Raw genomic sequence first — 25668 nt, forward strand, 5'->3', positions numbered from 1 at the left:
GGTTGTAAAGCAATATATAATATCAAGTTCACGTGTAAATAGTTATTTATGTCAAACAAAAAAATATGTGAGGCATCTTTTTGTGCAAATACATTTATAACATTTCCTAAATGAGCTGTGTGTTTTTCAATTATTCTGGATTTACTTCATGAAGTGCGTTCTACACAACTAAACTTTCTGGAATCTGAAATCTTTCATTTTAATTTGATGTGTGGGGTCAAATAGTACACACAGGAACATTACACCCCTTCTGTTGTATAGTTTTACTCATGGGAACTTAATGGGAAGGTATTTTTATTAAATTAAATGATGTGTCATATTTGAATCAGTAAAGTAACTCATAAGCCTACTTTCATCAGTCGTGCATGTTGGTCATAAATTAGGTCCAGTGCGCCACAAATGTTAGGATCGACAGAGACACCTTGTGGTACATTATTGCGAAGTTTTCTGCCACAACAACGATGGCCGCTGTTCATGACTGATGTGAAGAAGACGGATACGGAAGCGATCTCGTGTTGATTGCCCCGCCCCAGCCGATGAGAATCTGGGGGTCATTGTTATTATTTTGTTGAATAGCTTTTGCTATTATATTTTCGATATTGGTGGCCTTTCTTCTGTATCCACTTTTGCCACAAACACGCAGGATGATTCCGACCGAGGATGCGTCCGCGAGGAAGAGGGAGATAGAGGAGAAACTAAAGCAGGTCGGTTTCAGGAAATGGGAAGGGAAGGAAATGGGAGAAATCTCTAGCCAGTTAGCTAGCGTTATTTACTAGCTAATCTTTACAACATTTGACTCTAGCTATTACATGTCGTCCTCTCTATGCATGTTATAAGTGTAATTTGTCCAAATGAGTTTACAAGTATACACTGCACAGTAATACCAGACTTGACCTGTCGTAACACAGCCACTCAGAGGCGTTTTTCTTTGATCAGCGTTCTCAGACCTGTAACGTTACACTAGGAATGGTTGATAAGCAGATGTTCCAACATAGCCAAGCTAGGCTTTATTGTACACATCCCTGTCCCTATCCTGCCTCTCGGCTGCTGTTGTCATAATTCGTTCATTCCCTCTATGAATAACAGGAACAGGAAACCCTGTCCTTCATCCGAGAGAATATGGAGAAGAGTGATCAGCTGACTAAAGGAATGGTATGTGGCAGGTTGGCACTCGTTTCCCACCCAATACTCTTAGAAATATCATTTCATATAGTTGGTGAATACAAAAGTCAACGGTTCCTTTCCAGCCAACTATTTCCTGACATTGTCATATGTACTGTACTCTTGAAATGTAGGCCTAGTTGTTCCACATAAACGGTTCGTTTACTGCTGACTCTTTCTGCGACCCACTCCTGCTCCCATGTAGGTGTCCATCTTGTCATCGTTTGAGAGTCGTCTGATGCAGCTGGAGAACTCCATCATCCCAGTACACAAGCAGACAGAGAACCTACAGAGGCTTCAGGAGAACGTGGATAAGACCCTGTCCTGCATGGACCATGTCATCAGTTATTACCATGTAGCCAAGGACACTGACAAGATCATCAGAGAGGGGTGAGAGTCAGACTGGGCTCCAGGGACAGAGAGAGAGACTGGCATCTATTTACATTTGTAAAGAAATAAAGATAGACAGCTGCACGCTGTTGAATGCTCACACAGTTTTATTGAGTGTAACGTTTTGACCCAAAAGTCTCCGTAAGGCTCTATTTATATTATCGCTCTCTACTTAACTATTATTCTATTATTCTTGGATTTAGTCTTCCATGATATGACAGTCAACATATTTTATTCAGCATTGTCCTATTGCTGTCCTATTGCTACCTGTGTTGGAGTAGAGAGTACTATAAGTGGTGCTGTTAACTACTAGCTAACAGACCAAAGCTAATACCTGGTGCTATGTTTCTACGTTCCAGGCCAACAGGCAGACTAGATGAGTACCTGGCCTGCATCGCCAAGATCCAGAAAGCTGTTGAGTACTTTCAGGACAACAACCCAGATAGCCCTGAGCTCAACACAGTGGTACAGTACTCAAATATCTCTCTCACTAGCTCTTGTTTTTCTTTCTCTCTCTTCTTTCTCTCTTCTTTCTCTCTTTCATCCCCCCTCTCTCTCTCTCTCTCTCTCTCTCTCTCTCTTTCTCTCTCTCTCTCTCTCTCATCCTGTCTGTCTTTCTCTGTCACTCCCTCTAATCTCATTCCTCCTGTTATCAATAACAATACATTCTCAACATTAACTACTTGTTTCACTGTACTTTTTGCTACAGAAAGCACGGTTTGAGAAGGGTAAGGAGCTGCTGGAGGCTGAGTTCCGTGGTCTGCTGACCCGCTACAGTAAGCCTGTTCCTCCCATCTTGATCCTGGATGCCATCACTGTAGATGAGGAGCTGGAGGTTCAGGAGGAGGTGACTCTAGAACACCTCCCTGAGGCCGTACTACAGGATATCATCTGTATATCTGGCTGGCTGGTGGAGTATGGACGCAACCAGGGTAGATCACCCACTCTTTACACAGTATCACTGATATCTGTCCCCAGTCATTTCTCCTTTTGTGTAGTCCCTTGGAGTACGGACACAACCAGGATACTTGTGCTGTACATGAAATGCACTCACTCTTCCATTGATGTCCGCTTCATGTTTGAAGGTGTCATCGGTTACTTTTCAAAGGATGCTGATTCTATTTTACAGTACATAAGTGTAGAGCTAATGCTATTATGTAGATGTTATGTGGATGACATGTTGAGGAGAGATAACAGGGCAATAGGAGATTGCAGTACAGGTCACTCAGATGAAGCCAGTGTCAGTGAGGAGGATGATGATTCTGAGGAAGATGATTCAGTCAGCCAACAGGAAGAGCAGTAGCAGGATGGTGGATAGGGTCAGATGAGATCCCTAACAGCATCACTCCACCTCGCCCTCTGGTACTGTAAGTTGTAGAAACAGACTAGCTCAGACTAGATGCCCCTTCTCTCAGGGTTAGTGCTAGCTGGGATCCTTGGGACACCCCTACCCTAAACCCTAACCTTAACCCCTACCATAAACCTAACCATACCCCTTACTTAACCCTAACAGTTTTCAATTTCAACTTCAGTGGGGTGACATCAGAGTTGGGACGTCCCAAGGATCCCGTTTAGACTTTTCCCTTCTCACAGTCAGCACACAACATAATTATGCTCAAAAGTGGTATAGCTCATCAGTTGAAAACATTTTCCTTGTATTGATGTACTCAAAACCTACCACACCCTTGTCAATTTCATAATTATGGGTTTTATGGTGGTTGTCGTCCAGTTTTGACCACCTCTTCTCTACCTCTGCATACTGATGATTATGCTCAACAGTTGTACTCAAAACCTGCTCCTAACATAGATGTAGATTTCATAACCATATTTCTGTATGATAGTTGTCCTCTCCTCTTGACCACATCTCCTCTCTGCCCTGCAGACTTTATGAACGTGTACTTCCAGATCCGCTCCAATCAGCTGGACCGTTCCATCAAGGGTCTGAAAGACCACTTCCGGAAGAGTTCTGCCTCTTCTGGCATTCTCTACTCGCCCGCCGTGCAGACCAAACGCAAGGACACGCCCACTAAGAAGGCCCCCAAGAGACCAGGTCAGTGCCCTGCTGCGGCCCGGTACACTCTGCTGTGCCTCCATGACGGTTCTTCTACAGCCATAGCTACAGTGTCACTATCACTCTCATTCATATACTAAAATCATACCCACCACAAACAGGTTAAAATCTACCACAAATTCACAGAATGCATTACTTCATCACAGTCACCACAGACAGGAATATACACTGAGTGTACAAAACATTATGCTCTTTACATGACAGACTGACCAGGTGAATCCAGGTGAAATCTATGATCCTTTATTGATGTGGCTTGTTAAATCCATTTCAATCAATGTAGATGAAGGGGAGGAGACAGGTTAAAGAAGGATCTTTAAGCCTTGAGACAATTGAGACATGGATTGTGTATGTGTGCCATTCAGAGGGTGAATGGGCAAGACAAAAGATTGAAGTGCCTTTGAACGGGGTATGGTAGTAGGTGCCAGGCGCACTGGTTTGAGTGTGTCATGAACAGCAACACTGCTGGGTTTTTCTCCCCTTCAACAGTTTCCCGTGTGTATAAAGAATGGTCCACCACCCAAAGGACATCCAGCCAACTTTACACAACTGTGGGAAGCATTGGAGTCAACATGGGCCAGCATCCCTGTAGAACGCTTTTGACACCTTGTAGAGTCCATGCCACGACGCATTAAGGCTGTTCTAAGGGCAAAAGGGGGTGCAACTCAATATTAGGAAGGTGTTCCTAATATTTTGTACACTCAGTGTAGATATCAACATGATCAAGATAATCTATTATCATACACTGTAATACAATTTCAGACAGCTCACACACTTAAGAATGTCCTTCTGGTCTGAACATTCTGAATCAGATGGTTGGTTATAGTTCCCCCTTTCTTGCGTAATTCTATTCTGTTTCAAGTGTCTTCCACAATCACTGAGAGCATGATTCATCATTCTCATTACGACTACCGAACTTCTCTATTATCATCAGCCTCTTTAATGGATGACAGTGTCCCTCACCACCCCAAATGGTACCCTATTCCCTATATAGTACACTGCTTTTGACCAGGGTCCATAGGGCTCTGGTCAAAAGTAGTGCACTATGTAAGGAATAGGGTGCCATTTGGGACATAGACTATGTTCCTGTGATTTTGCCTTCTCTCTCGTTGTCATGACACCGACTAACCCCTCTTCCTTTCCTCTTGTTTTATAATCCTCATGTGTATTGTGATGATGATGATGCTGACAGTCTACATCCCAGGTAAAGACAAAAGCTTTAGTGTAGTCTCTCTCTATCGTCTTGTTACCATCACTTGCTTCTGTTAACTGGACGCCACATTTCACCACAAACGAGTGTGCCGTAGTCGGTGACCAGAACACCGTGAACTAGAATCATGCCATCTGATGTGGAAACAGTTATGCTACCACTCGCCTATTCAGAGTGATTGATAGTGTTTGTTGTTTTCGTCACTTAGGTTAGTTGGTCACCTCCAATGAGGTTTCTAGATGTAGTTGGAGACAGGAGGTAGAGGCAGACTTGACAGAAGCATCTTGCATGTCATTGTTTTGACCTCCCAGTTTTGCAGTTTCTTTGGTGTTTGCCAGCAGTGTTTGGGGTGTTGTGCTTAATCTTGTAGTTGATGTGTGTATTGTGACTGCTCTGCAACCAATATAGAACGTTATACCGTTTTTAAAGGTAGTTTATAGATGTTTTATATTGACAAACCTGAAAAGCTAACATTTTCTCCATCACAATCAGCCAATTGCAGAACATGAAAATATTTATACTGCTTGATTTAGAAGTAATTTAACCACATGGCCTGCAACATCAGACAACAAAATGCTCCTATGCTATAACAATGCATTTGCTACATGGCTTACATTCAATTCTATTATAATTTATACTTTTTTTTAGCTCAATAATAGCTTACATTGCTAGAATTAAAAACATCATAGGCAAAGCATAGGTTGAGGAAAATAATTGTTTCAGACATTTCTACGTAGACATATTTCTTAATCATTATTTCTATTCTGTCTCCCACTTAATTGATATTACTAATAATGCATCACATGCTTACTAACACACTAATCCAAGTCATAATTGTGTACTGTTTAACTTGCTCTCTTTCTGTTTGTATTAACTCATGCTTTTGTATGAATCTATAAGATCTAAAACATATAACCATGTAACAATTTGACTCACCAAAGCTACATTAATGTTATAACAGTAGTAGTGGTAGTGAATGTCCATAATAACAATGCTGAAATGAATGTATTGTTCATTCTGATGGCTGTTTTATTTGTTTGTATAATGAACCTAACCTGTACATTCTCTTTTTGTTACCTTGCTGGTGGAGTGTGCTTCAGCTCACCCATCATAGTGTGTTTATCTAGCTGTAGTTCTACATTGTAGTTTTAGTTCTATATTGTATAGTAGCGGAGCTAGGCCATGGTTCCCATTGCTCCGCCCCCCCCCCCCCCCACATCTCTTCTCACTCCGTTCTGGGATGATTGGTGGTGGTGGAGGGATGTGGTGTTGGTGTATCTTCATCACACTTCCTAGCTCTCGTCCTCTCGTCTCTCTTCCCCCTTTCCTACTTCGTTTCTCTATCTTCTTTTCTTCTCTGTGGACCCCTGGATTGTGTCTGTGTGTCACTCTGTGGGAGAAGGGACCATTCGCAAGGCTCAGAACCTTCTCAAACAGTACTCTCAGCATGGTCTGGATGGGAAAAAGGGGGGCTCTAACCTCACTCCTTTGGAAGGTAACGCACCCTGGCTTTGTTGTCTTCTCTTCGATGTCGTGCTCTCTCTCTCTCTCTCTCTCTTTGCCAGTGTACTGGGGTTACTGGTCTGTTGCTCTTGTCCAGGTTAACTTGTTCTTTTTGTTAAACAACAGACACACAGGAACCTCTTCAGAGTCACATTGGCTGTTAGACGCTGCAAATAATATAAAAGTTATGTTGTTTAATGGATACAAATATAGTGGTAATTCAAATGTTTCATCTTCAGTATAAGGTGAATGTTATAACTCCTTTTTAGCTGCCCAGAAATATACCACATTTGAAATGTAGTCTTTGGTATCAAAACTTTACATACAACACATAATACATGTTAGAACTGCAGCAGGTCTAAAACTGGTGTGACTTTTGGCTTTCAAAGTCTTGTAAATCTGGGTCCTGTAAAAGCTATAACATCCACTAACTATCTCAGACACAGGTCAAACAAACGCACAAACACACTGGTCCCCCTGACCACCCCCTGCCCCCCAACATGGGTGTTCTCTGCTTTCCCCGCTGGGTGCTTGGTGGTCGGTATATGTTTCTAGGCGAGTCCCAGGCTTACCACTCGGCCTATAGGCCCCAGGAGTGAGCCTGGTTCCATGACTATACCCCCCCACCCATCAGGTCACGATCATGACCAGCGGGTCAAACACCAGTCAGACGCCCTGACCGACAAGCATGGGGCAGCAGCAGGTGAGTAAGGGGGAAGTTTGCTCCAAAATGTCCAGTATGGGGAACAAGAGACACCCACCAGTATTCAAGCCCGTGGATGTGATACCAGTTTCAGCACACATCCATTGACAGCTATGGAAGCCAATGGATATGTGCTGACAGTTAAAAAGTTAGCTATTATTGTTTAAAAACCCTTGTCGAATGTCAATGGTCATAGTAGCCAGTGGTTCCTTTCAGCTAATATACTGGTCAGGTAATGTCACTTTATATCAATGTGAAGTAAATTTTCCCCTACTGCCATTCTCCATTTTGCTTTTGAAATACAGTTGTGGTCAAACGTTTTCAGAATGACACAAATATTGGTCTTCACAAAGTTCGCTGCTTCAGTGTTATGAGATATTTTTGTCAGATGTTACTATGGTATACTGAAGTATAATTACAAGCATTCCATAAGTGTCAAAGGCTTTTATTGACAATTACATTAAGTTTATGCAAAGAGTCAGTATTTGCAGTGTTGACCCTTCTTTTTCAAGACCTCTGCAATCCGCCCTGGCATGCTGTCAATTAACTTCTGGGCCACATGCTGACTGATGGCAGCCAATTCTTGCATAATCAATGCTTGGAGTTTGTCAGAATTTGTGGGTTTTTGTTTGTCCACTCGCCTCTTGAGGATCGACCACAAGTTCTCAATGGGATTAAGGTCTGGGGAGTTTCCTGGCCATGGACCCAAAATGTCGATGTTTTGTTCCCAGAGCCACTTAGTTATCACTTTTGCCTTATGGCAAGGTGCTCCATCATGCTGGAAAAGGCATTGGTTGTCACCAAACTGTTCTTGGAGGGTTGGGAGAAGTTGCTCTCGGAGGATGTGTTGGTACCATTCTTTATTCATGACTGTGTTCTTAGGCAAAATTGTGAGTGAGCCCACTCCCTTGGCTGAGAAGCAACCCCACACATGAATGGTCTCAGGATGCTTTACTGTTGGCATGACACAGGACTGATGGTAGCGCTCACCTTGTCTTCTCCGGACAAGGTGTTTTTCGGATGCCCCAAACAATCGGAAAGGGGATTCATCAGAGAAAATGACTTTACCCCAGTCCTCAGCAGTCCAATCCCTGTACCTTTTGCAGAATATCTGTCTGTCCCTGATGTTTTTCCTAGAGAGAAGTGGCTTCTTTGCTGCCCTTCTTGACACCAGGCCATCCTCCAAAAGTCTTCGCCTCACTGTGGGTGCAGATGCACTCACACCTGCCTGCTGCCATTCCTGAGCACTCTGCACTGGTGGTGCCCCGATCCCGCAGCTGAATCAACTTTAGGAGACAGTCCTGGCGCTTGATGGACTTTCTTAGGCGCCCTGACGCCTTCTTCACAACAATTGAACCTCTCTCCTTGAAGTTCTTGATGATCCGATAAATGGTTGATTTAGGTGCAATCTTACTAGCAGCAATATCCTTGCCTGTGAAGCCCTTTTTGTGCAAAGCAATGATGACGGCACGTGTTTCCTTGCAGGTAACCATAGTTAACAGAGGAAGAACAATGATTTCAAGCACCACCCTCCTTTTAAAGCTTCCAGTCTGTTATTCTAACTCAATCAGCATGACAGAGTGATCTCCAGCCTTGTCCTCGTCAACACTCTCACCTGTGTTAACGAGAGAATCACTGACATGATGTCAGCTGGTCCTTTTGTGGCAGGGCTGAAATGCAGTGGAAATGTTGTTTTGGGATTAAGTTCATTTTCATGGCAAAGAGGGACTTTGCAATTAATTGTAATTAATCTGATCACTCTTCATAACATTCTGGAGTATATGCAAATTGCCATCATTAAAACTGAGGCAGCAGACTTCGTGAAAATTAGTATTTGTGTCATTCTCAAAACTTTTGACCACGAATATCATTTGGGACAAGTACATGCCCAATATTTATCTCCCTTGTTGGGGAAAACGCCATTCATAGAAGAGTAGCACATCAAGTAAACATGTTGTAAATACACATATCTAGACAGTCATAGTTCTCAGTCAGGATTGATGGTATTATTGTAACCTGCCTAATGCCCCTGGTCCACCAAATCCCCTCTCCACCCTGTCCCCTAACTGACCTCACCGTGTGCCCCTCAGGGAAGGATGATGTCCTGGACATAGAGATCGACTCTTACATCCACTGCATCAGTGCCTTTGTGAAGCTGGCCCAGAGCGAATACGCCCTGCTCACAGAGATCATCCCTGAACACCACCAGAAGAAGACCTTTGACTCCCTCATACAGGTCAGGCCTCCGCCTCAGACAGGCAAACGACAGGCCATTATCATTTTACATTTTTTTTTTTTTTTTGGTTGCCTCCCTTTTCATATGTCAGATGAGGACAGTAATATCATAGTGCACTGTATGGTCAGGTCACAACCAAAGACAGGCAAACAATAGGCATTTCTTACCCAGAAGAAGAAGAATATAACATGATCTATGGTCTCCTGAGTTTACCGTGTCTGTGCAAATAACAAGATTGTGTTCAAAGAGAGAATGTTGTCAAATCAAAGGTTTATTGCACAGAATACAGGGTGTAAACGGAACAGTGAAATACTTACGTGCAAGCTCTCCTCAACAGTACAAAAATAAGTAATAAAAAGTAGTAAAATGAAGTAAAATAGGAATGTTGACAGTGGCATGAAGTACTGGCTCTGACATTGGCTCTCTGATAGAATGTACAGTGAAGCTGATTCCTCCTGTGACTGTGTCTGGTCTCCTGTGTCTTAGGAAGCCCTGGACAACCTGATGCTGGAGGGCGACAACATAGTGGCGGCAGCACGGCGGGCCATCATGAGACACGACTACTCTGCTGTCCTCACCATTTTCCCCATCCTCAGGCACCTGAAACAGACCAAGCCTGACTTTGACTCCACGCTCCAGGTAATGTAGCCTACAGGCCTCACTTAAGCAGACATATGAATTGACAAGAAACTATCTGAAATGTAATGCCAAAGCCAATTTTCCGTTGGACAAAAAATTGAATTGTATTAAAAAGATTAAGGATATTGTTTTTTTAATGATATAATTTACCTTTTCCCTTCATGGTATGTATCTACAGGGCACAGCTGCCAGTACAAAGAACAAGCTGCCTACCCTCATCACCTCCATGGAGACTATCGGAGCCAAAGCCCTGGAGGAGTTTGCAGACAGCATCAAGGTAAGAGCAACTACCCTCCACCGATAACCCCTTAGCTCTTTCATCCCTACTATACACAGCTTGAACCCATTAACAAACTATTCCTAAACTATTTATAGTATAATATGTATGGACATTCAATAGGACCAGCATCTCCTAGTGTTCTTGTAAGAGAGAAAAAATATTGAAGACAAATTTGTCTATCACTCTTTTCTATTACAGAATGACCCTGACAAGGAGTACAACATGCCCAAGGATGGAACGGTCCATGAGCTCACCAGCAACGTAAACAAACACCCTCCCTCTTGACATACAGTCTGGAGTTTATATAGTGGTATATGTTGCTGTTAGCCTCTCCATGTCACATCCCGTCATCCCTTACATAGTTCCTCACCCTGGTCTCTCTCTCTCTCTCTTCCCCAGGCCATCCTGTTCCTTCAGCAGCTGCTGGACTTCCAGGAGACAGCCGGAGCCATGCTGGCCTCTCAAGGTAGGGAGGGCTGAGTGGACTGTCCCGTCTAGGGCCTGGGGCCCGTCCCAAAAAGCACCCTATTCCCTATATGGTCCACTACTTTTGACCAGGGCCCATATGGTTGTGTTCAAAAGTAGCGCACCAAATAGGGAATAGGGTGCCATTTGGGACAGGCCCCAGGTCTGCTGTTAGTGTCCACCAGCTTCCGTCTGTCCGTTGTTTGTCTGTTCTGCAACGGTAGTAGTAGACCATCCCATCTTTGTCGGAGAAGTCCCCATGTATCCACCAACTGATGTTTGTAATAGAAACTAGACATCCTCCTCCTCTCCAGTTACGTCACATCAGCATTTCTCTCCTCCAGAGTTCTTTCTGGTCCTACTTCCTCTGCCTGTGTCTGTGACTTCCTCTAATGTGTTGCTGACTTGAACTCATCACTTCCTTCACCTCTTCCTCTCCTCTTCCTCTTCCTCTTCTTCACCTCGTCCTCACCTTTGCTGCTGCACTGCCTTTCTCTGCCTCTAGAGGGAGGCCGTAGACACTCCATAAACTGTACTATGGACTGGCTGTTCACTTTCTAGGGAGTATCTGGGTAACCATTTCTTCCTCAATGGCCAAATATATCAGCATTTGAACCCTTAGAGAGGGTAAGATATGGACCGTCATAATGAGACCAATCCTACCAGTAATAAGGATGAAAAGGGTCCCCCACTGCCCGGGTTAGTCCGTCCCTCATGCATCCCGGTACCATGACCCTATACCCTATACCCTCACCCCATGCCCCTTATCCATAAACCACCATACTCCCTACCTATCGCTGTCTGGCTGTTAACAGTACTTTGCTTACTCTGCACTAACAGATCTTTTCTAACCTTTTGCACTTTGCTTCTCTCATCTTTTCTCTCTCTCTTTTTTCTCTTTTGCCTTGCCTTAAAGTACTGGGGGACACGTACAATATCCCTTTAGACCCCCGAGGTAAGCAAACACAAGACAGGTTTCACAGGTGCTTCACTACCAGAGGAGTAGGGAAGGACAGAGTCATTAATGCGTTTCTGAATGCATGAATGGTCTCAGGTTTTTATCAACATGTTGTTTAGGATTTAGTTCATGGATGCGTAATGTTACAGAAAACCCACTGACAGAAGTACATCAATAGTAAGTATGGGTAGTAGTATTGCATCCTTATGTGATTGTGAAGGCTGTGGAACATGGATCATGCTACTGAGGCGCTTACAGTATTATGGAAATTGCGTTGTTCATGTTACCATGGAAACACAGCCAGCCAGTCACATTCTCCCATATATTTTAAATTACAATTTTAATTAAACTTTCGCCTCTAATGAAATAAGTTGTTTGAACAGGAATAAAAAATATAATAATTGAAATCCCAAAAGAGATCATGGGAGATTAACAGAAAGATGATATGATATTGTATCCCAGTTGAGGGATTAGCAGTAACACAGTGGATTATGTATCTCAACGGTTATCGATAGATCTTATGTTAACGCTGTTTTACAATCTGCAGAGACCAGTTCGTCAGCCAGCAGCTCTGAGTTCAGTAGGAGACTTCTCAGCACCTACATATGTAAGTTTAGGAAGTAAAGATACATTTGTACATGTGTATGTTAATAAAGAAAATCAAAAGCTTAATTAAAGGTAGACTCAGCGTTTTAACGTTGCTACGAGCAGCACCGCAGTTATTGCAATGAACGCGATGCAAGATTTTGCTCTCACACGGTCCCACAGAGTATCTGCGCATGTGCAAGAGTTTGCTTCACGCTGCTACAGGGTGGTTGCTACGGGACCAAAACAGCGGAGAAGGTTAGCCTTCGTGCTTCAACGCTCTTAGTTGTTGCGGAAATTGACTACTGCTGTTTAATTTGTGCATCTACGTCATCTCGCTGAGTCTACCTTTAAGTAAAGATACATGCTGTATGTAATCCATCTGTACAGTAGCTACAGTTGAAGTCGGAAGTTTACATACACTTAGGTTGGAGTCATTAAAACTTGTTTTTCAACCACTCCACAAATTTATTTTTAACAAACTATAGTTTTGGCAAGTCGTTTAAGACCTCTACTTTGTGCATGCACAAGTAATTTCTCCAATAATTGTTTACAGACAGATTATTTCACTTATAATTCACTATATCACAATTCCAGTGGGTCAGAAGTTTACATACACTAAGTTGACTGTGCCTTTAAACAGCTTGGAAAATTCCAGAAAATGATGTCATGGCTTTAGAAGCTTCTGATAGGCTAATTGACATAATTTGAGTCAATTGGAGGTGTAGCCGTGGATGAATTTCAAGGCCTACCTTCAAACTCAGTGCCTCTTTGCTTAACATCATGGGAAAATCAAAAGAAATCAGCCAAGACCACAGACATTTTTTTGTAGACCTCTACAAGTCTGGTTCATCCTTGGGAGCAATTTCCAAATGCCTGAAGGTACCACGTTCATCTGTACAAACAATAATACGCAAGTATAAACACCATCGGTCCACGCAGCCGTCATACCGCTCAGGAAGGGGACGCGTTCTGTCTCCTAGAGATGAACGTTCTTTGGTGCGAAAAGTGCAAATCAATCACAGAACAACAGCAAAGGACCTTGTGAAGATGCTGGAGGAAACAGGTACAAAATTATCTATATCCACAGTAAAACAAGTCCTATATCGACATAACCTGAAAGGCCGCTCAGCAAGGAAGAAGCCACTGCTCCAAAACCGCCATAGAAAAGCCAGACTACGGTTTGCAACTGCACAGCGGGATAAAGATCATACTTTTTGGAGAAATGTCCTCTGGTCTGATGAAACAAAAATAGAACTGTTTGGCCATAATGACCATCGTTATGTTTGGAGGAAAAAGGGGTCGGCTTGCAAGCCGAAGAACACCATCCCAATCGTGAAGCACGGGGTGGCAGCATCATGCTGTGGGGGTGCTTTGATACAGGAGGGACTGGTGCACTTCACAAAATAGATGTCATCATGAGGAATGAAAATTATGTGGATATATTGAAGCAACATCTCAAGACATCAGTCAGGAAGTTAAAGCTTGGTCGCAAATGGGTCTTCCAAATAGACAATGACCCCAAGCATACCTCCAAAGTTGTGGCAAAATGGCTTAAGGACAACAAAGGTCAATGTATTGGAGTGGCCATCACAAAGCCCTGACCTCAATCCTATAGAAAATGTGTGGGCAGAACTGATAAAGCGTGTGTGAGCAAGGAGGCCTACAAACCTGACCCAGTTACACCAGCTCTGTCAGGAGGAATGGGCCAAAATTCACCCAACTTATTGTGGAAGGCTACCCGAAACGTTTGACCCAAGTTAAATGATTTAAAGGCAATGCTACGAAATACTAATTGAGTGTATGTAAACTTTTGACCCACTGGGAATGTGATGAAAGAAATAAAAGCTGAAATAAATCATTCTCTCTACTATTATTCTGACATTTCTTAAAATAAAGTGGTGATCCTAACTGACCTAAGACAGGGAATTTTTACTAGGATTAAATGTCAGGAATTGTGAAATACTGAGTTTAAATGTATTTGGCTAAGGTGCATGTAAACTTCTAACTTCAACTGTATATAAAGGACAGAGCTTTGAATTGTTTTGGTATCATTTATCTCTGTCACATTATTTCACTTTTCTCCAAGACAAACGTCCCCTCGAGGACAATAAAGTTAAACTTATATCTTATATTATATCTCCATAATGAGATGAATCAAATGTGCAAACAGTTGGAACAAACCAAGCACAGTTTACGAATGTCCTTGGCTCTGATTCTGAATCTGGTTCGCTTCTCTCTCAGGTAAAGTGTTGGGGAACCTGCAGCTGAATCTTCTCAGTAAATCCAAGGTGTACGAGGACTCTGCTCTGAGTGCCATCTTCCTCCACAACAACTACAACTACATCCTCAAGTCCCTGGAGAAGTAGACCCCCGCTATCCCCTTATTATCACACCAACATGCCTGCACGACCTCACACACAAACCATTTCAATTGATATCTTTCAAAACTACTAGTAACTCGATTGATATCAGCTACTCAAACGTATATAGCCTACAGTAAACACAAATCAACAAACGCATTGCCACGGACCCAAACACCTTTTCTAACGCAGATGCCCAGGCAGAGAATTGATATGCCACAAAGCAAGAATATACTTTGTCATAGTCACATCTTATTTTAACCATATTACCGTGTGTGTGCGTGTCCGTCCCTCAGGTCTGAGCTGATCCAGCTGGTGACGGTGACTCAGAAGAAGGCAGAGAGTTCATACAGAGAGCTGATAGAACAGCAGATCCAGATATACCAGCGCAGGTAAATACATCATGGGCTGAAGGGCATCAGGGTACGCTCTCATTTACAGCTACAGCATGTTCCTGAATCTCTAGCTAGTACCTGCACTACGTAAACTATCTCCTGTGATCGTACATAACATGCTATGCTATGAGTAAGCTCTTAACCTTTTCTGTTGTTTTGTCTTGCTTTTCTTTAGCTGGTACAAGGTCACAGAGCATATTATGGACCGGAACATGCCTGCCTTCCAACCGGGAACCAAGGTGAGACCGTTTACTTGATATGCGTACGTACACTGAGTGTACAAAACATTATGAACAACTGCTCTTTCCATGACAGACTGACCAGGTGAATCCAGGTGAAAGCTATGATTGCCCTTATTGATGTCACTTGTTAAATCCAGTTCAATCAGTGTAGATGAAGGGGAGGAGACAGGTTAAAGAAGGATTTTTAAGCCTTGAGACAATTGAGACATGGATTGTGTATGTGTGCCATTCAGAGGGTGAATGGGCAAGACAAAAGATTTAAGTGCCTTTGAACGGGGTACAGTGGGGAAAAAAAGTATTTAGTCAGCAACCAATTGTGCAAGTTCTCCCACTTAAAAAGATGAGAGAGGCCTGTAATTTTCATCATAGGTACACGTCAACTATGACAGACAAAATGAGGAAAAAAATTCCAGAAAATCACATTGTAGGATTTTTAATGAATTTATTGGCATATGATGGTGGAAAATAAGTATTTGGTCAATAACAAAAGTTTCTCAATACTTTGTTATATACCATTTGTTGGCAATGACACAGGTCAAACGTTTTCTGTAAGTCTTCACAAGGTTTTCACACACTGTTGCTGGTATTTTGGCCCATTCCTCCATGCAGATCTCCTCTAGAGCAGTGATGTTTTGGGGCTGTCGCTGGGCAACACAGACTTTCAACTCCCTCCAAAGATTTTCTATGGGGTTGAGATCTGGAGACTGGCTAGGCCACTCCAGGACCTTGAAATGCTTCTTACGAAGCCACTCCTTCGTTGCCCGGGCGGTGTGTTTGGGATCATTGTCATGCTGAAAGACCCAGCCACGTTTCATCTTCAATGCCCTTGCTGATGGAAGGAGGGTTTCACTCAAAATCTCACGATACATGGCCCCATTCATTCTTTCCTTTACACGGATCAGTCGTCCTGGTCCCTTTGCAGAAAAACAGCCCCAAAGCATGATGTTTCCAACCCCATGCTTCACAGTAGGTATGGTGTTCTTTGGATGCAACTCAGCATTCTTTGTCCTCCAAACATGACGAGTTGAGTTTTTACCAAAAAGTTATATTTTGGTTTCATCTGACCATATGACATTCTCCCAATCCTCTTCTGGATCATCCAAATGCACTTCAGACGGGCCTGGACATGTACTGGCTTAAGCAGGGGGACACGTCTCGCACTGCAGGATTTGAGTCCCTGGCGGCGTAGTGTGTTACTGATGGTTGGCTTTGTTACTTTGGTCCCAGCTCTCTGCAGGTCATTCACTAGGTCCCCCCGTGTGGTTCTGGGATTTTTGCTCACCGTTCTTGTGATCATTTTGACCCCACGGGGTGAGATCTTGCGTGGAGCCCCAGATCGAGGGAGATTATCAGTGGTCTTGTATGTCTTCCATTTCCTAATAATTGCTCCCACAGTTGATTTCTTCAAACCAAGCTGCTTACCTATTGCAGATTCAGTCTTCCCAGCCTGGTGCAGGTCTACAATTTAGTTTTTGGTGTCCTTTGACAGCTCTTTGGTCTTGGCCATTGTGAAGTTTGGAGTGTGACTGTTTGAGGTTGTGGACAGGTGTATTTTATCTGATAACAAGTTCAAACAGGTGCCATTAATACAGGTAACGAGTGGAGGACAGAGGAGCCTCTGAAAGAAGAAGTTACAGGTCTGTGAGAGCCAGAAATCTTGCTTGTTTGTAGGTGACCAAATACTTATTTTCCACCATAATTTGCAAATAAATTCATAAAAAATCCTACAATGGGATTTTCTGGATTTTTTTTCCTCAATTTGTCTGTCATAGTTGACGTGTACCTATGATGAAAATTACAGGCCTCTCTCATATTTTTAAGTGGGAGAACTTGCACAATTGGTGGCTGACTAAATACTTTTTTTCCCCACTGTATGTTAGTAGGTGCCAGGCGCACCGGTTTGTTTCAAGAACTGCAACGCTGCTGGGTTTTTCACAGTCAAAAGTTTCCCATGTGTATCAAGAATGGTCCACCACCCAAAGGACATCCAGCCAACTTGACACAACTGTGGGAAGCGTTGGAGTCAACATGGGCCAGCATCCTTGTGGAATGCTTTCGACACCTTGTAGAATCCATGCCCCGACGAATTGAGGCTGTTATTAGGAAGGAGTTCTTAATGTTTTGTACACTCAGTGCTGTGCACATTTGCTATTTTATCTGTACGTGTGAAGTAAATGGCCTTCCATATGTTCCCTCTCACCAGCTGAAAGACAAAGAGCGTCAGGTGATCAAAGACAAGTTTAAGGTAAGATAACCAACAGCGTACAGGTAACACAAAACAAATTCAATCCCTACCAAGGATATACCGAGGATTCAAGAGTGATGAATTGGATACTGTAAATGTGCCAACATATCAGTTAAAATGCCTTCAATTTAATCTCTAGATCCATGAACGTATGGTTTAAACGTATGCTTATGGACTGACCTCTTGCTCTCTTGGTTGACCTGTAGGGATTCAACGACGGTCTGGAGGAGCTGTGTAAGATCCAGAAGGTGTGGGCCATCCCAGACAAGGAGCAGAGAGACGCCATCCGCCATGCCCAGAGGAGAGTGGTGTCGGAGGCCTACAGGGCCTTCCTACAGAGGTGAGTCATAAGCACCACCACTACTGTGACATCAGTGTTACTCCCCCTCTCTCACTTATTGTTAAGGATGGTAACCATTGTAAATTGTAGGAAATGTGTTTATTTTCTGCGTTTATCTTCTGTTAGTCAGAACCTCGCTAAAAGGGTTTCCTTTCTCTCCGCAGCTCAGTTAGAAAGGACGGCTGTAAATGTACACAAAACATTGTAATTTATGAATGTTGAATTCTTTCACAGATACGCCAACATTTCGTTCACTAAAAACCCTGAGAAATATCACAAGTATCGTCCAGAGCAGGTGGAGGAGATGATCGAGAGGCTGTTTGATACCTCAGCCTAAGCCACGCCCACTGACCATGCCCAATTGACCACGCCCATCAAGTAACCACACCCCCAACCCTCATAACACTCAGCTCAACCTCCTGGGTCCCCTACAACTAGGGCTTGTTCAGGAGGATGTAACGTTCACATAGAAATGCATTGTGTAGAACAGATATGATTGTCTGTCAGATAAAATAGGGAATTGTCACCTCTATTCATTCTATTTATATCTGCAACATTTGGAAAGTTTTACTGAATAAACCCCTGAGCTCCTGCCTCCCCTGAGACACCCACTGCCCTATGGGTGTCTCATACTTTATGCTATTTTTTTTATATAATAATGTATTTATATGTAATTTACTTGTTGTCCCCCAATCAATGAGCATCTCAATCTAATAAAGCAAAGTCTGTGATTTGCGATGATGTTGTTATTGTTTTGTTGGAGGTGGGTAATGCAATTACATAACAGTACAGTACAGTAGCTACATGTCAGTGTGTTGTGTAACAACAACTAATCTAATTGAAAAGCTATCAGATGTGAACAGAATAGAATTACCGGTTGTCACTTATTGTTGTCCTATTGTCATTTATTCCAAATGATGGTTATTCTGGTGTCGGAGCTATTAGTTAGTTTAATCTTTGAAACCATTTGTTTCAAGGTATTAGCTTAATCTAGAATAGATGTTCAGATTGGATGAATACAGCCATATTACATGACAAGGATTGCATGGCCGGATCTGTACATTTCATAAGATACTACCTTCCGCGCACACTTCATCCTGAAATCGTCAAAATGCTAATCATGTCAAGAGTTAGCTAATGTTTTGACTGAGTTGACACATCACAGTCGTAGAGGAGGGCTAGAGGACCTTGGAGATGGGCATTGGAGAGGTAGAGGCAATAGGAAGGTTGAGGAGTAGGATTATTCAGCTCTTCTACGTTAATAATAATCTAATCAAATTTTATTGGCCACATGCGCCGAATACAACAGTGCAGACATTACAGTGAAATACTTGCTTACAGCCCTTAACCAACAGTGCATTTATTTTAAATAAAGAAGTAAAATGAAACAACAACAAAAAAGTGTTGAGAAAAAAAGAGCAGAAGTAAAATAAAATAACAGTAGGGATATCCAGAAGCTCTTTTTGGTTATAAGAGACGATGGCAGAAACATTATGTACAAAATAAATTACAAATAACGTGGAAAAACACACATAATAGTACAATTGGTTAGAGGGCTGTAAAACGGCAGCCATCTTCTCCGGCGCCATTCTTCTTTATACCCAGCATGCTTTGCAAGAGTTTCTTTTACATTTACATTTTAGTTATTTATCCAGAGCGACTTACAATTAGTGCATTCATCTTAAGATCGCTTGGTGAGACAACAGCACATCACAATTGTATCAAGTACATTTTCCCTCAACAAAGTATATATCAGTAAAGTCAGTGCTAGTGGGAAATAAGTGTTTGTTATAAAAAAAATATGTAAGTTCTTGAGTAGGAGGGATGTTTGTGACAGCAGAGGAGGCCATGTTAATGGACAGGTCTAATGGATTCCCTAATGAATGAAAGAATAGAGAGGTTGGATATAAATAACAGCTATGCACTTGATGACCCACATTTATATTTTACATTATTTTGCATATTGAAGCCAACCAGAGCATGGATTTGTTTTTAAATTGGGTCTTGTTGGAAGAGAGTTTTCCATTTAAAAAGGCAGCATCTTGGTCTAAAAAGACGGAAGTGAATGCACTGAGTGAAGTATTTCATTAGAAGTTGCCTTGGAAACTAGTACTGTGCGGAAGTAGACCTGAGATTCTATCTCTCTGTCCCCAGATTTGTGATTAATTATACTTTTTCTAAGATGCCAACAACAGAATTTTTCAGTGATTAGCTTTTTATTAAAGGTGCATTTCACACCAAGTTCTTCTGACTCTTCTTACTGAAAACACAGATGTACTCTACATGACCACAAGTATGTGGACACCTGCTTGTCGAACATCTCATTCCAAAATCATGGGCATTAATATGGAGTTGGTCCCCCCTTTGCTGCTATAACAGCCTCCACTCTTCTGGGAAGGCTATCCATTAGATGTTGGAACACTGCTGCGGGGACTTGCTACAAGAGCATTAGTGAGGTCTGGCACTGATGTTGGGCGATTAGGCCTGGTTAGCAGTCGGCGTTCCAATTCATCCCAAAGGGGTTCGATGGGGTTGAGGTCAGGGCTATGTGCAGGCCAGTCAAGTTCTTCCACACCGATCTCGACAAACCATTTCTGTATGGACCTCGCTTTGTGCACGGGGGCATTGTCATGCTGAAACAGGAAAGGGCTGTCCCCAAACTGTTGCCACAAAGTTGGACACACAGAATCGTCTAGAATGACATTGTATGTAGCGTTAAGATTTCCCTTCAATGGAACTAAGGGGCCTAGCCCAAACCATGAAAAACAGCCCCACACCATTATTCCTCCTCCACCTAACTTTACAGTTGGCACTATGCATTGAGACAGGTAGCGTTCTCCTGGCATCCGCCAAACCCAGATTTGTCCATCGGACTGCCAGATGGTAAGGCGTCATTCATCACTCCAGAGAACGCGTTTCCACTGCTCCAGAGTCCAATGGCGGCGAGCTTTACACCACTCCAGCCGACGCTTGGCATTGCGTATGGTGATCTTAGGCTTGTGTGCGGCTGCTCGGCCATGGAAACCCATTTCATGAAGCTCCTGACGAACAGTTCTTGTGCTGACGTTGCTTCAAGAGGCAGTTTGGAACTCGGTAGTGAGTGTTGCAACCGAGGACAGGCGGTTTTTACGTGCTACACGCTTCAGCACTCGGCTGTCCTGTTCTGTGAGCTTGTGTGGCCTACCACTTCATGGCTGAGCCATGGTTGCTCCTAGACGTTTCCACTTCACAATAACAGCACTTACAGTTGACGAACTGACTTGTTGGAAAGGTGGCATCCTATGACGGTGCCACTTTGAAAGTCACTGAGCTCTTCAGTATGGCCATTCTACTGCCAATGTTTGTCAGTGGAGATTGCATGGCTGTGTGTTCGATTTTATACACCTGTCAGCAACTGGTCTGGATGAAATAGCCGAATCCACTAATTGGAAGGAGTGTCCACATACTTTTGTATATATAGTGTAGAAATGTAGAGGTGGCAGCACAGCATAAAGGACTCAACCTATCTTGGGTGTTCTTGTCATTGCTCTCCCATTAAGCATTTCACGTCAGGCGACGTCTTTTTAATTATTTTTTTTAATTATTTTTTATTTTTCACGTCAGGCGACGTCTTCTTTATTAGTTTTTTTTGGGGGGGGGGGTGTGGTCCGGACCGGCATTCATTTCAGACAGAACCAAAACTGAACCAATCATAGACATCTATATTTGGTTCAGATTTGGTCCGGTCCGGACCGGCCTTGATTTGACCCAAAAAATAACGTCTATGATTAGTTCAGATTTGGTCCGTTCCGGACTGGCCTTGATTTGGCCCAAATATAAATGTCTATGATTGGTCCAGTAGGGTGTTTGACTTTCACACCATGACCCGGGTTTGTCGTTCACTACATTGGTGTCAGAAATGGGATGGCAGCCATGACCGTGAAACATCATGGCTGGTAGCCTAAGCAATATGGTGGAATTTCCTTCTACTAGCCCAGAATTCCACTGATCCTACTTTTAGATTTGTGGGAAGTACTTTAGTGAACGATTATAGGCCTACACTTCCCACTAAGCATTTACTGACGGCAAACGTCTTCTGGACGTCTTTTTTTTTGGTCCGGATGTCTTTTTTTGTCTTTTTTGGTGCAGTCCAGACCGGCCTTGATTTCCACGGCCAAGGATGTCTTATTTTGGTTCAGATTTGGTCCAGCCCGGACTGGACCAAATCTAAACTAATCATAGACATCTATGTTTCACATATTGGAAAGCACAGTACAGTACAGTAGAGCACAACAGAGGACAGTACATTACAGTACACAGTACAGTAAAGAAAATTAGAGTGCAGTAAAGGAAAGAAAAATTAAAGTATATTGTACTGTATTGTACCCTACTTTACTCTAATGTACTCTACTCTACTGAACTAAACTGTACTGTGTACTGTAATGTACTGTACTCTACTGAATTAAACTGTACTCTACTGTACTCTACTGAATTAAACTCTACTGTACTGTACCATGCTGTACTCTCCTGTACTCTACTCTACTGAATAAAACTCAACTGTTCTGTACCATGCTGTACTCTACTGTACTCTACTCTACTGAATAAAACTCAACTGTTCTGTACTGTACTGTGCTGTACTCTACTATACTAAACTGCCATTCTGAAATGTGATGTTGAAACTTGTCAAACAAAGCCTAGACGTTTATGATTAGTTCAGATTTGGATCTGGTCCGCACCGACCAAATTTGTACTTGTTTGGGGCGTAGCTCATTCTAATAATACCTAGCATGCTTTGCAAGTGTTTGTTTTTACATTTACATTTTGGTCATTCAGCAGCCGCTCTTATCCATAGCGACTGACAGTCAGTGCATTCAACCAACGTAGACAAAAAACAACATATTACAGTCATAGCAAGAAAACAAACAATCTGTAACCGTTACTGAGAATGTTATTGTTATTTGAAGTCTGTTGGTTAATTCAATAGATTGAAATACTTTGAACATCATTGCTGCCAGTTTTAAAGCTTATGACCAAGCTAACATAAGTACATGTGAAAGATGGACTTATGACCCCTGAAGGAGAAAGGGTCGAGAAAGACGGCTCTGGAGAGATGGTGAGTGAGAGCTCCCCAAGTGGGTCTGACAGCATGATGACAGTGTCGGAAACGACACTGTCAAGTGAGGAGAGTGCAGGAGAGGTGGGAGAGACCCTGGGCGAACACCTTCCCCTACGGAAGAGAAACGCAGAGGAGCTCTCCGACCCCGAACAGGGTGAGGAAAAAAAAGGAAAATTGGAGTGGGAGAGCTCCCAGGGGGAGGATGAGTCCAGGGTCTTCCCATCCAACTCTCCTAACCAGGACTCGTTTTTAAACCCTGTTTGTACCTCCTCTCCCTACCGCCCCCCCTTACCCCGTAGGGAGAGAGAGAAAGGTTCTGAAAAATAACCCCTTTTAAACTGTTTTAATGCCTTCTTTCTTTTTAGCACTGTTTTTACTCACCTCTTTCATGGCTTTTAACATCACCACCATTAATGTTAGGAGTGTAAAGACAGAATTAAGAGCACAATCGGTTTTATCCTTTTTAGAAAGTGTAAATTCAGATGTGTTTTTATTACAGGAGTGTGGTCTACCCTTTTTAACCTCTTACAGTAAATGGGAGGAGAAGTGGCAGCACGGGCCCTCCATTTGGAGCGGATCCAATTTTAACAGAAATGATGGTGTTGCCATTTTGGTGGTGGTGAGGGGGAGCACAGTGGTGGTTGGGGGGCGTGCTCTTTTAGCCAACTGTACTTTTATGGGGAGGGATTTTAACGTGCTAAATCTATATGGTTTTAATAACAAACATGACCGGTGCGCACTTTTAGAAGACCTGCAGTCCCACATGCTGGGGAGGGATCCTCTAGTGGTGGGTGGGGATTTTAACTGTGTTTTAAGTAGAGCAGACAGGAGAGGAGCGGGAGAAGATTTTAAGGTAGATAGGTCAAGCGTTTTATTGCAAGGGTTGTGCAGGGATTTTAAACTAACTGACTGTTTTAAAACCCTGCATCCAAGAGAGGAGGGCTTCACCTGGACCAGTGGTGACGGCAACAGAGCCTCTCGCATTGACTATCTGTTTACCCGTGACTGCCCGCCAACTGATGCTAGAATAACCCCTGCTTTCTTCTCAGATCACGTCATGCTGACGTGCACCCTTTCACTAACTTCGGGTGTGACTGTAGGAAGAGGGCCCTGGAAACTGAACTGCTCCCTTTTAGAAGATGATAGAGTAGTTAGTCAGTACAGGGAGCAGTTCAGCCAGTGGCAGACGCTACAGGACTTCTTTGATACACGAGCACAGTAGTGGGAAATGGTGAAGGGTAAGACGAGGACCTTCTTTAGAGAGATAGGAAAGAGAAAAAGTAAAGAAAAAGATAGACGCATGTTGGGACTGCAGAAGCGACTGGAACGGTATTTTAATCTAAACCAACAGGGCTTTGATTTTAACCAAGAAATCAAAGAAGTAAAGAAATAAATTGCATTTTTAGCAGAACACAAGAGCAAGAGGGTTATTTTAAGAAGCAAGGAAAGGGAATTGGAAGAGGGGGAGAAGTGCACTAGGTACTTTTTTAAGAAGATAGTTAGCAAGGGTAGGATAATGACAGGTTTAAAAGATAAAGATGGGGTTTTAAAAACAGACACAGAGGGAATAAAATAAGTAGTCGAGGAGTTTTATGGGGAACTGTTTGGGAAAAAAGACGTGTGCTAGGAAACCATGGGGGACGTTTTATCATATATTGACAGAATTTTACCCAACACAGACGACCTAATAAAAGACTTGACAATGACAGAACTCGACAAAGGACTGAGACATTTTAAGAGGGGTAAATCACCGGGGGAGGACGGCCTCCCTTTGGAGTGTTATCTGACCTTTAGGGATGTTTTAGCCGACGAACTTCTGACTGTTTTTACTGACTTTGAACAACATGACAGACTACCTGACAGTTTTAGAGTAGGAATCGTGACCCTTTTTCACAAGAAAAATGACAGGACTGACCTTAGAAACTGGAGACCGATTACCCTTTTAAACTTTGATTGTAAACTTTTTACCAAGGTTTTAACACTCAGAATGTCTTCTGTTTTAGGGGAGGTGATCCACCCGGATCAAGCCTGTCCCATTCCGGGAAGGAAGATCACGGACAGCCTAGTACTGATCAGAGATGCCATCTGTTATGCGAGAGACAGAAACATGCGGCTTATAGTCCTAAATTTAGATTTTGAGAAAGCTTTTGATCGTGTCTCGCACCAGTACCTCTTCAAGGTACTGCAAAAAATGGGGTTCCCTGAAAGGTTTCTAGCTTGGTGGGATTGCTGTATGGGGACATCACCAGCAGAATCCTTGTAAATGGGCATTTGTCAAGAGCAGTGGGAGTACACTGCGGCGTCCATCAGGGATGTCCATTATCTCCCCTCCTGTTTGTGGCTTGCATCGAACCACTGGCACAGGTCTTGAAAAGGGACCAACGGATCAGTGGGGTGGGTATCCCGGGGAGTGGGGGGATGACCGCCAAGTGCGTTTTTTACATGGACGACATCAACATTTTATGCACCGACCTTTTATCTGTCGACAGGACTCTGGACAGGACTGACTGATATGGACGAGCCTCTGGGGCGAGACTGAACAGAAACAAGACAGAGGCCCAATTTTTCGGATCGTGGGCAGACTCAGACTTGACAGGACTACCACTGACAGTAAAAATGACGGACATAAGGGTTCTGGGGGTAAAGTTTGACAGGGAGGGAGGAGGCAGCGGGAATTGGACCGGGATTTTAGGGACTGTAAGACAGAGACTGGGTTTTTGGGGACTGAGACGACTGACTTTTGAGGGCAAGGTTTTAATCATCAAGGCTGTGATTTTACCTGTCCTTTTA

General features: G+C 43.1%; 1 protein-coding gene across 6 annotated transcripts; it reads left to right on the forward strand.

The window, feature by feature from the left end:
* Positions 1-514: 514 nt before the first annotated feature.
* exoc7 (exocyst complex component 7) lies at positions 515-18521 on the forward strand. Of its 6 annotated transcripts, XM_084166012.1 has the most exons (21): positions 552-704; positions 1087-1152; positions 1367-1551; positions 1911-2016; positions 2261-2483; positions 3434-3601; positions 4812-4823; positions 6232-6324; positions 6967-7035; positions 9126-9271; positions 9758-9910; positions 10089-10187; positions 10389-10451; positions 10590-10656; positions 12161-12220; positions 14443-14563; positions 14858-14953; positions 15132-15195; positions 17402-17443; positions 17650-17783; positions 18018-18521. In XM_084166012.1, the coding sequence occupies exons 1-21, from the start codon at positions 645-647 to the stop codon at positions 18118-18120; spliced, it is 2130 nt and encodes a 709-aa protein (XP_084022138.1). In that variant the 5' UTR covers positions 552-644; the 3' UTR covers positions 18121-18521. The 6 variants fall into 6 exon arrangements, with proteins under 6 accessions (XP_084022142.1, XP_084022143.1, XP_084022138.1 ...); XM_084166014.1 differs by lacking the exon at positions 6967-7035; XM_084166013.1 differs by lacking the exon at positions 4812-4823.
* Positions 18522-25668: the final 7147 nt, after the last annotated feature.

Source organism: Coregonus lavaretus, assembly GCF_964263955.1.
Source record: "Coregonus lavaretus genome assembly, chromosome: 1".
NCBI lineage: Eukaryota > Metazoa > Chordata > Actinopteri > Salmoniformes > Salmonidae > Coregonus > Coregonus lavaretus.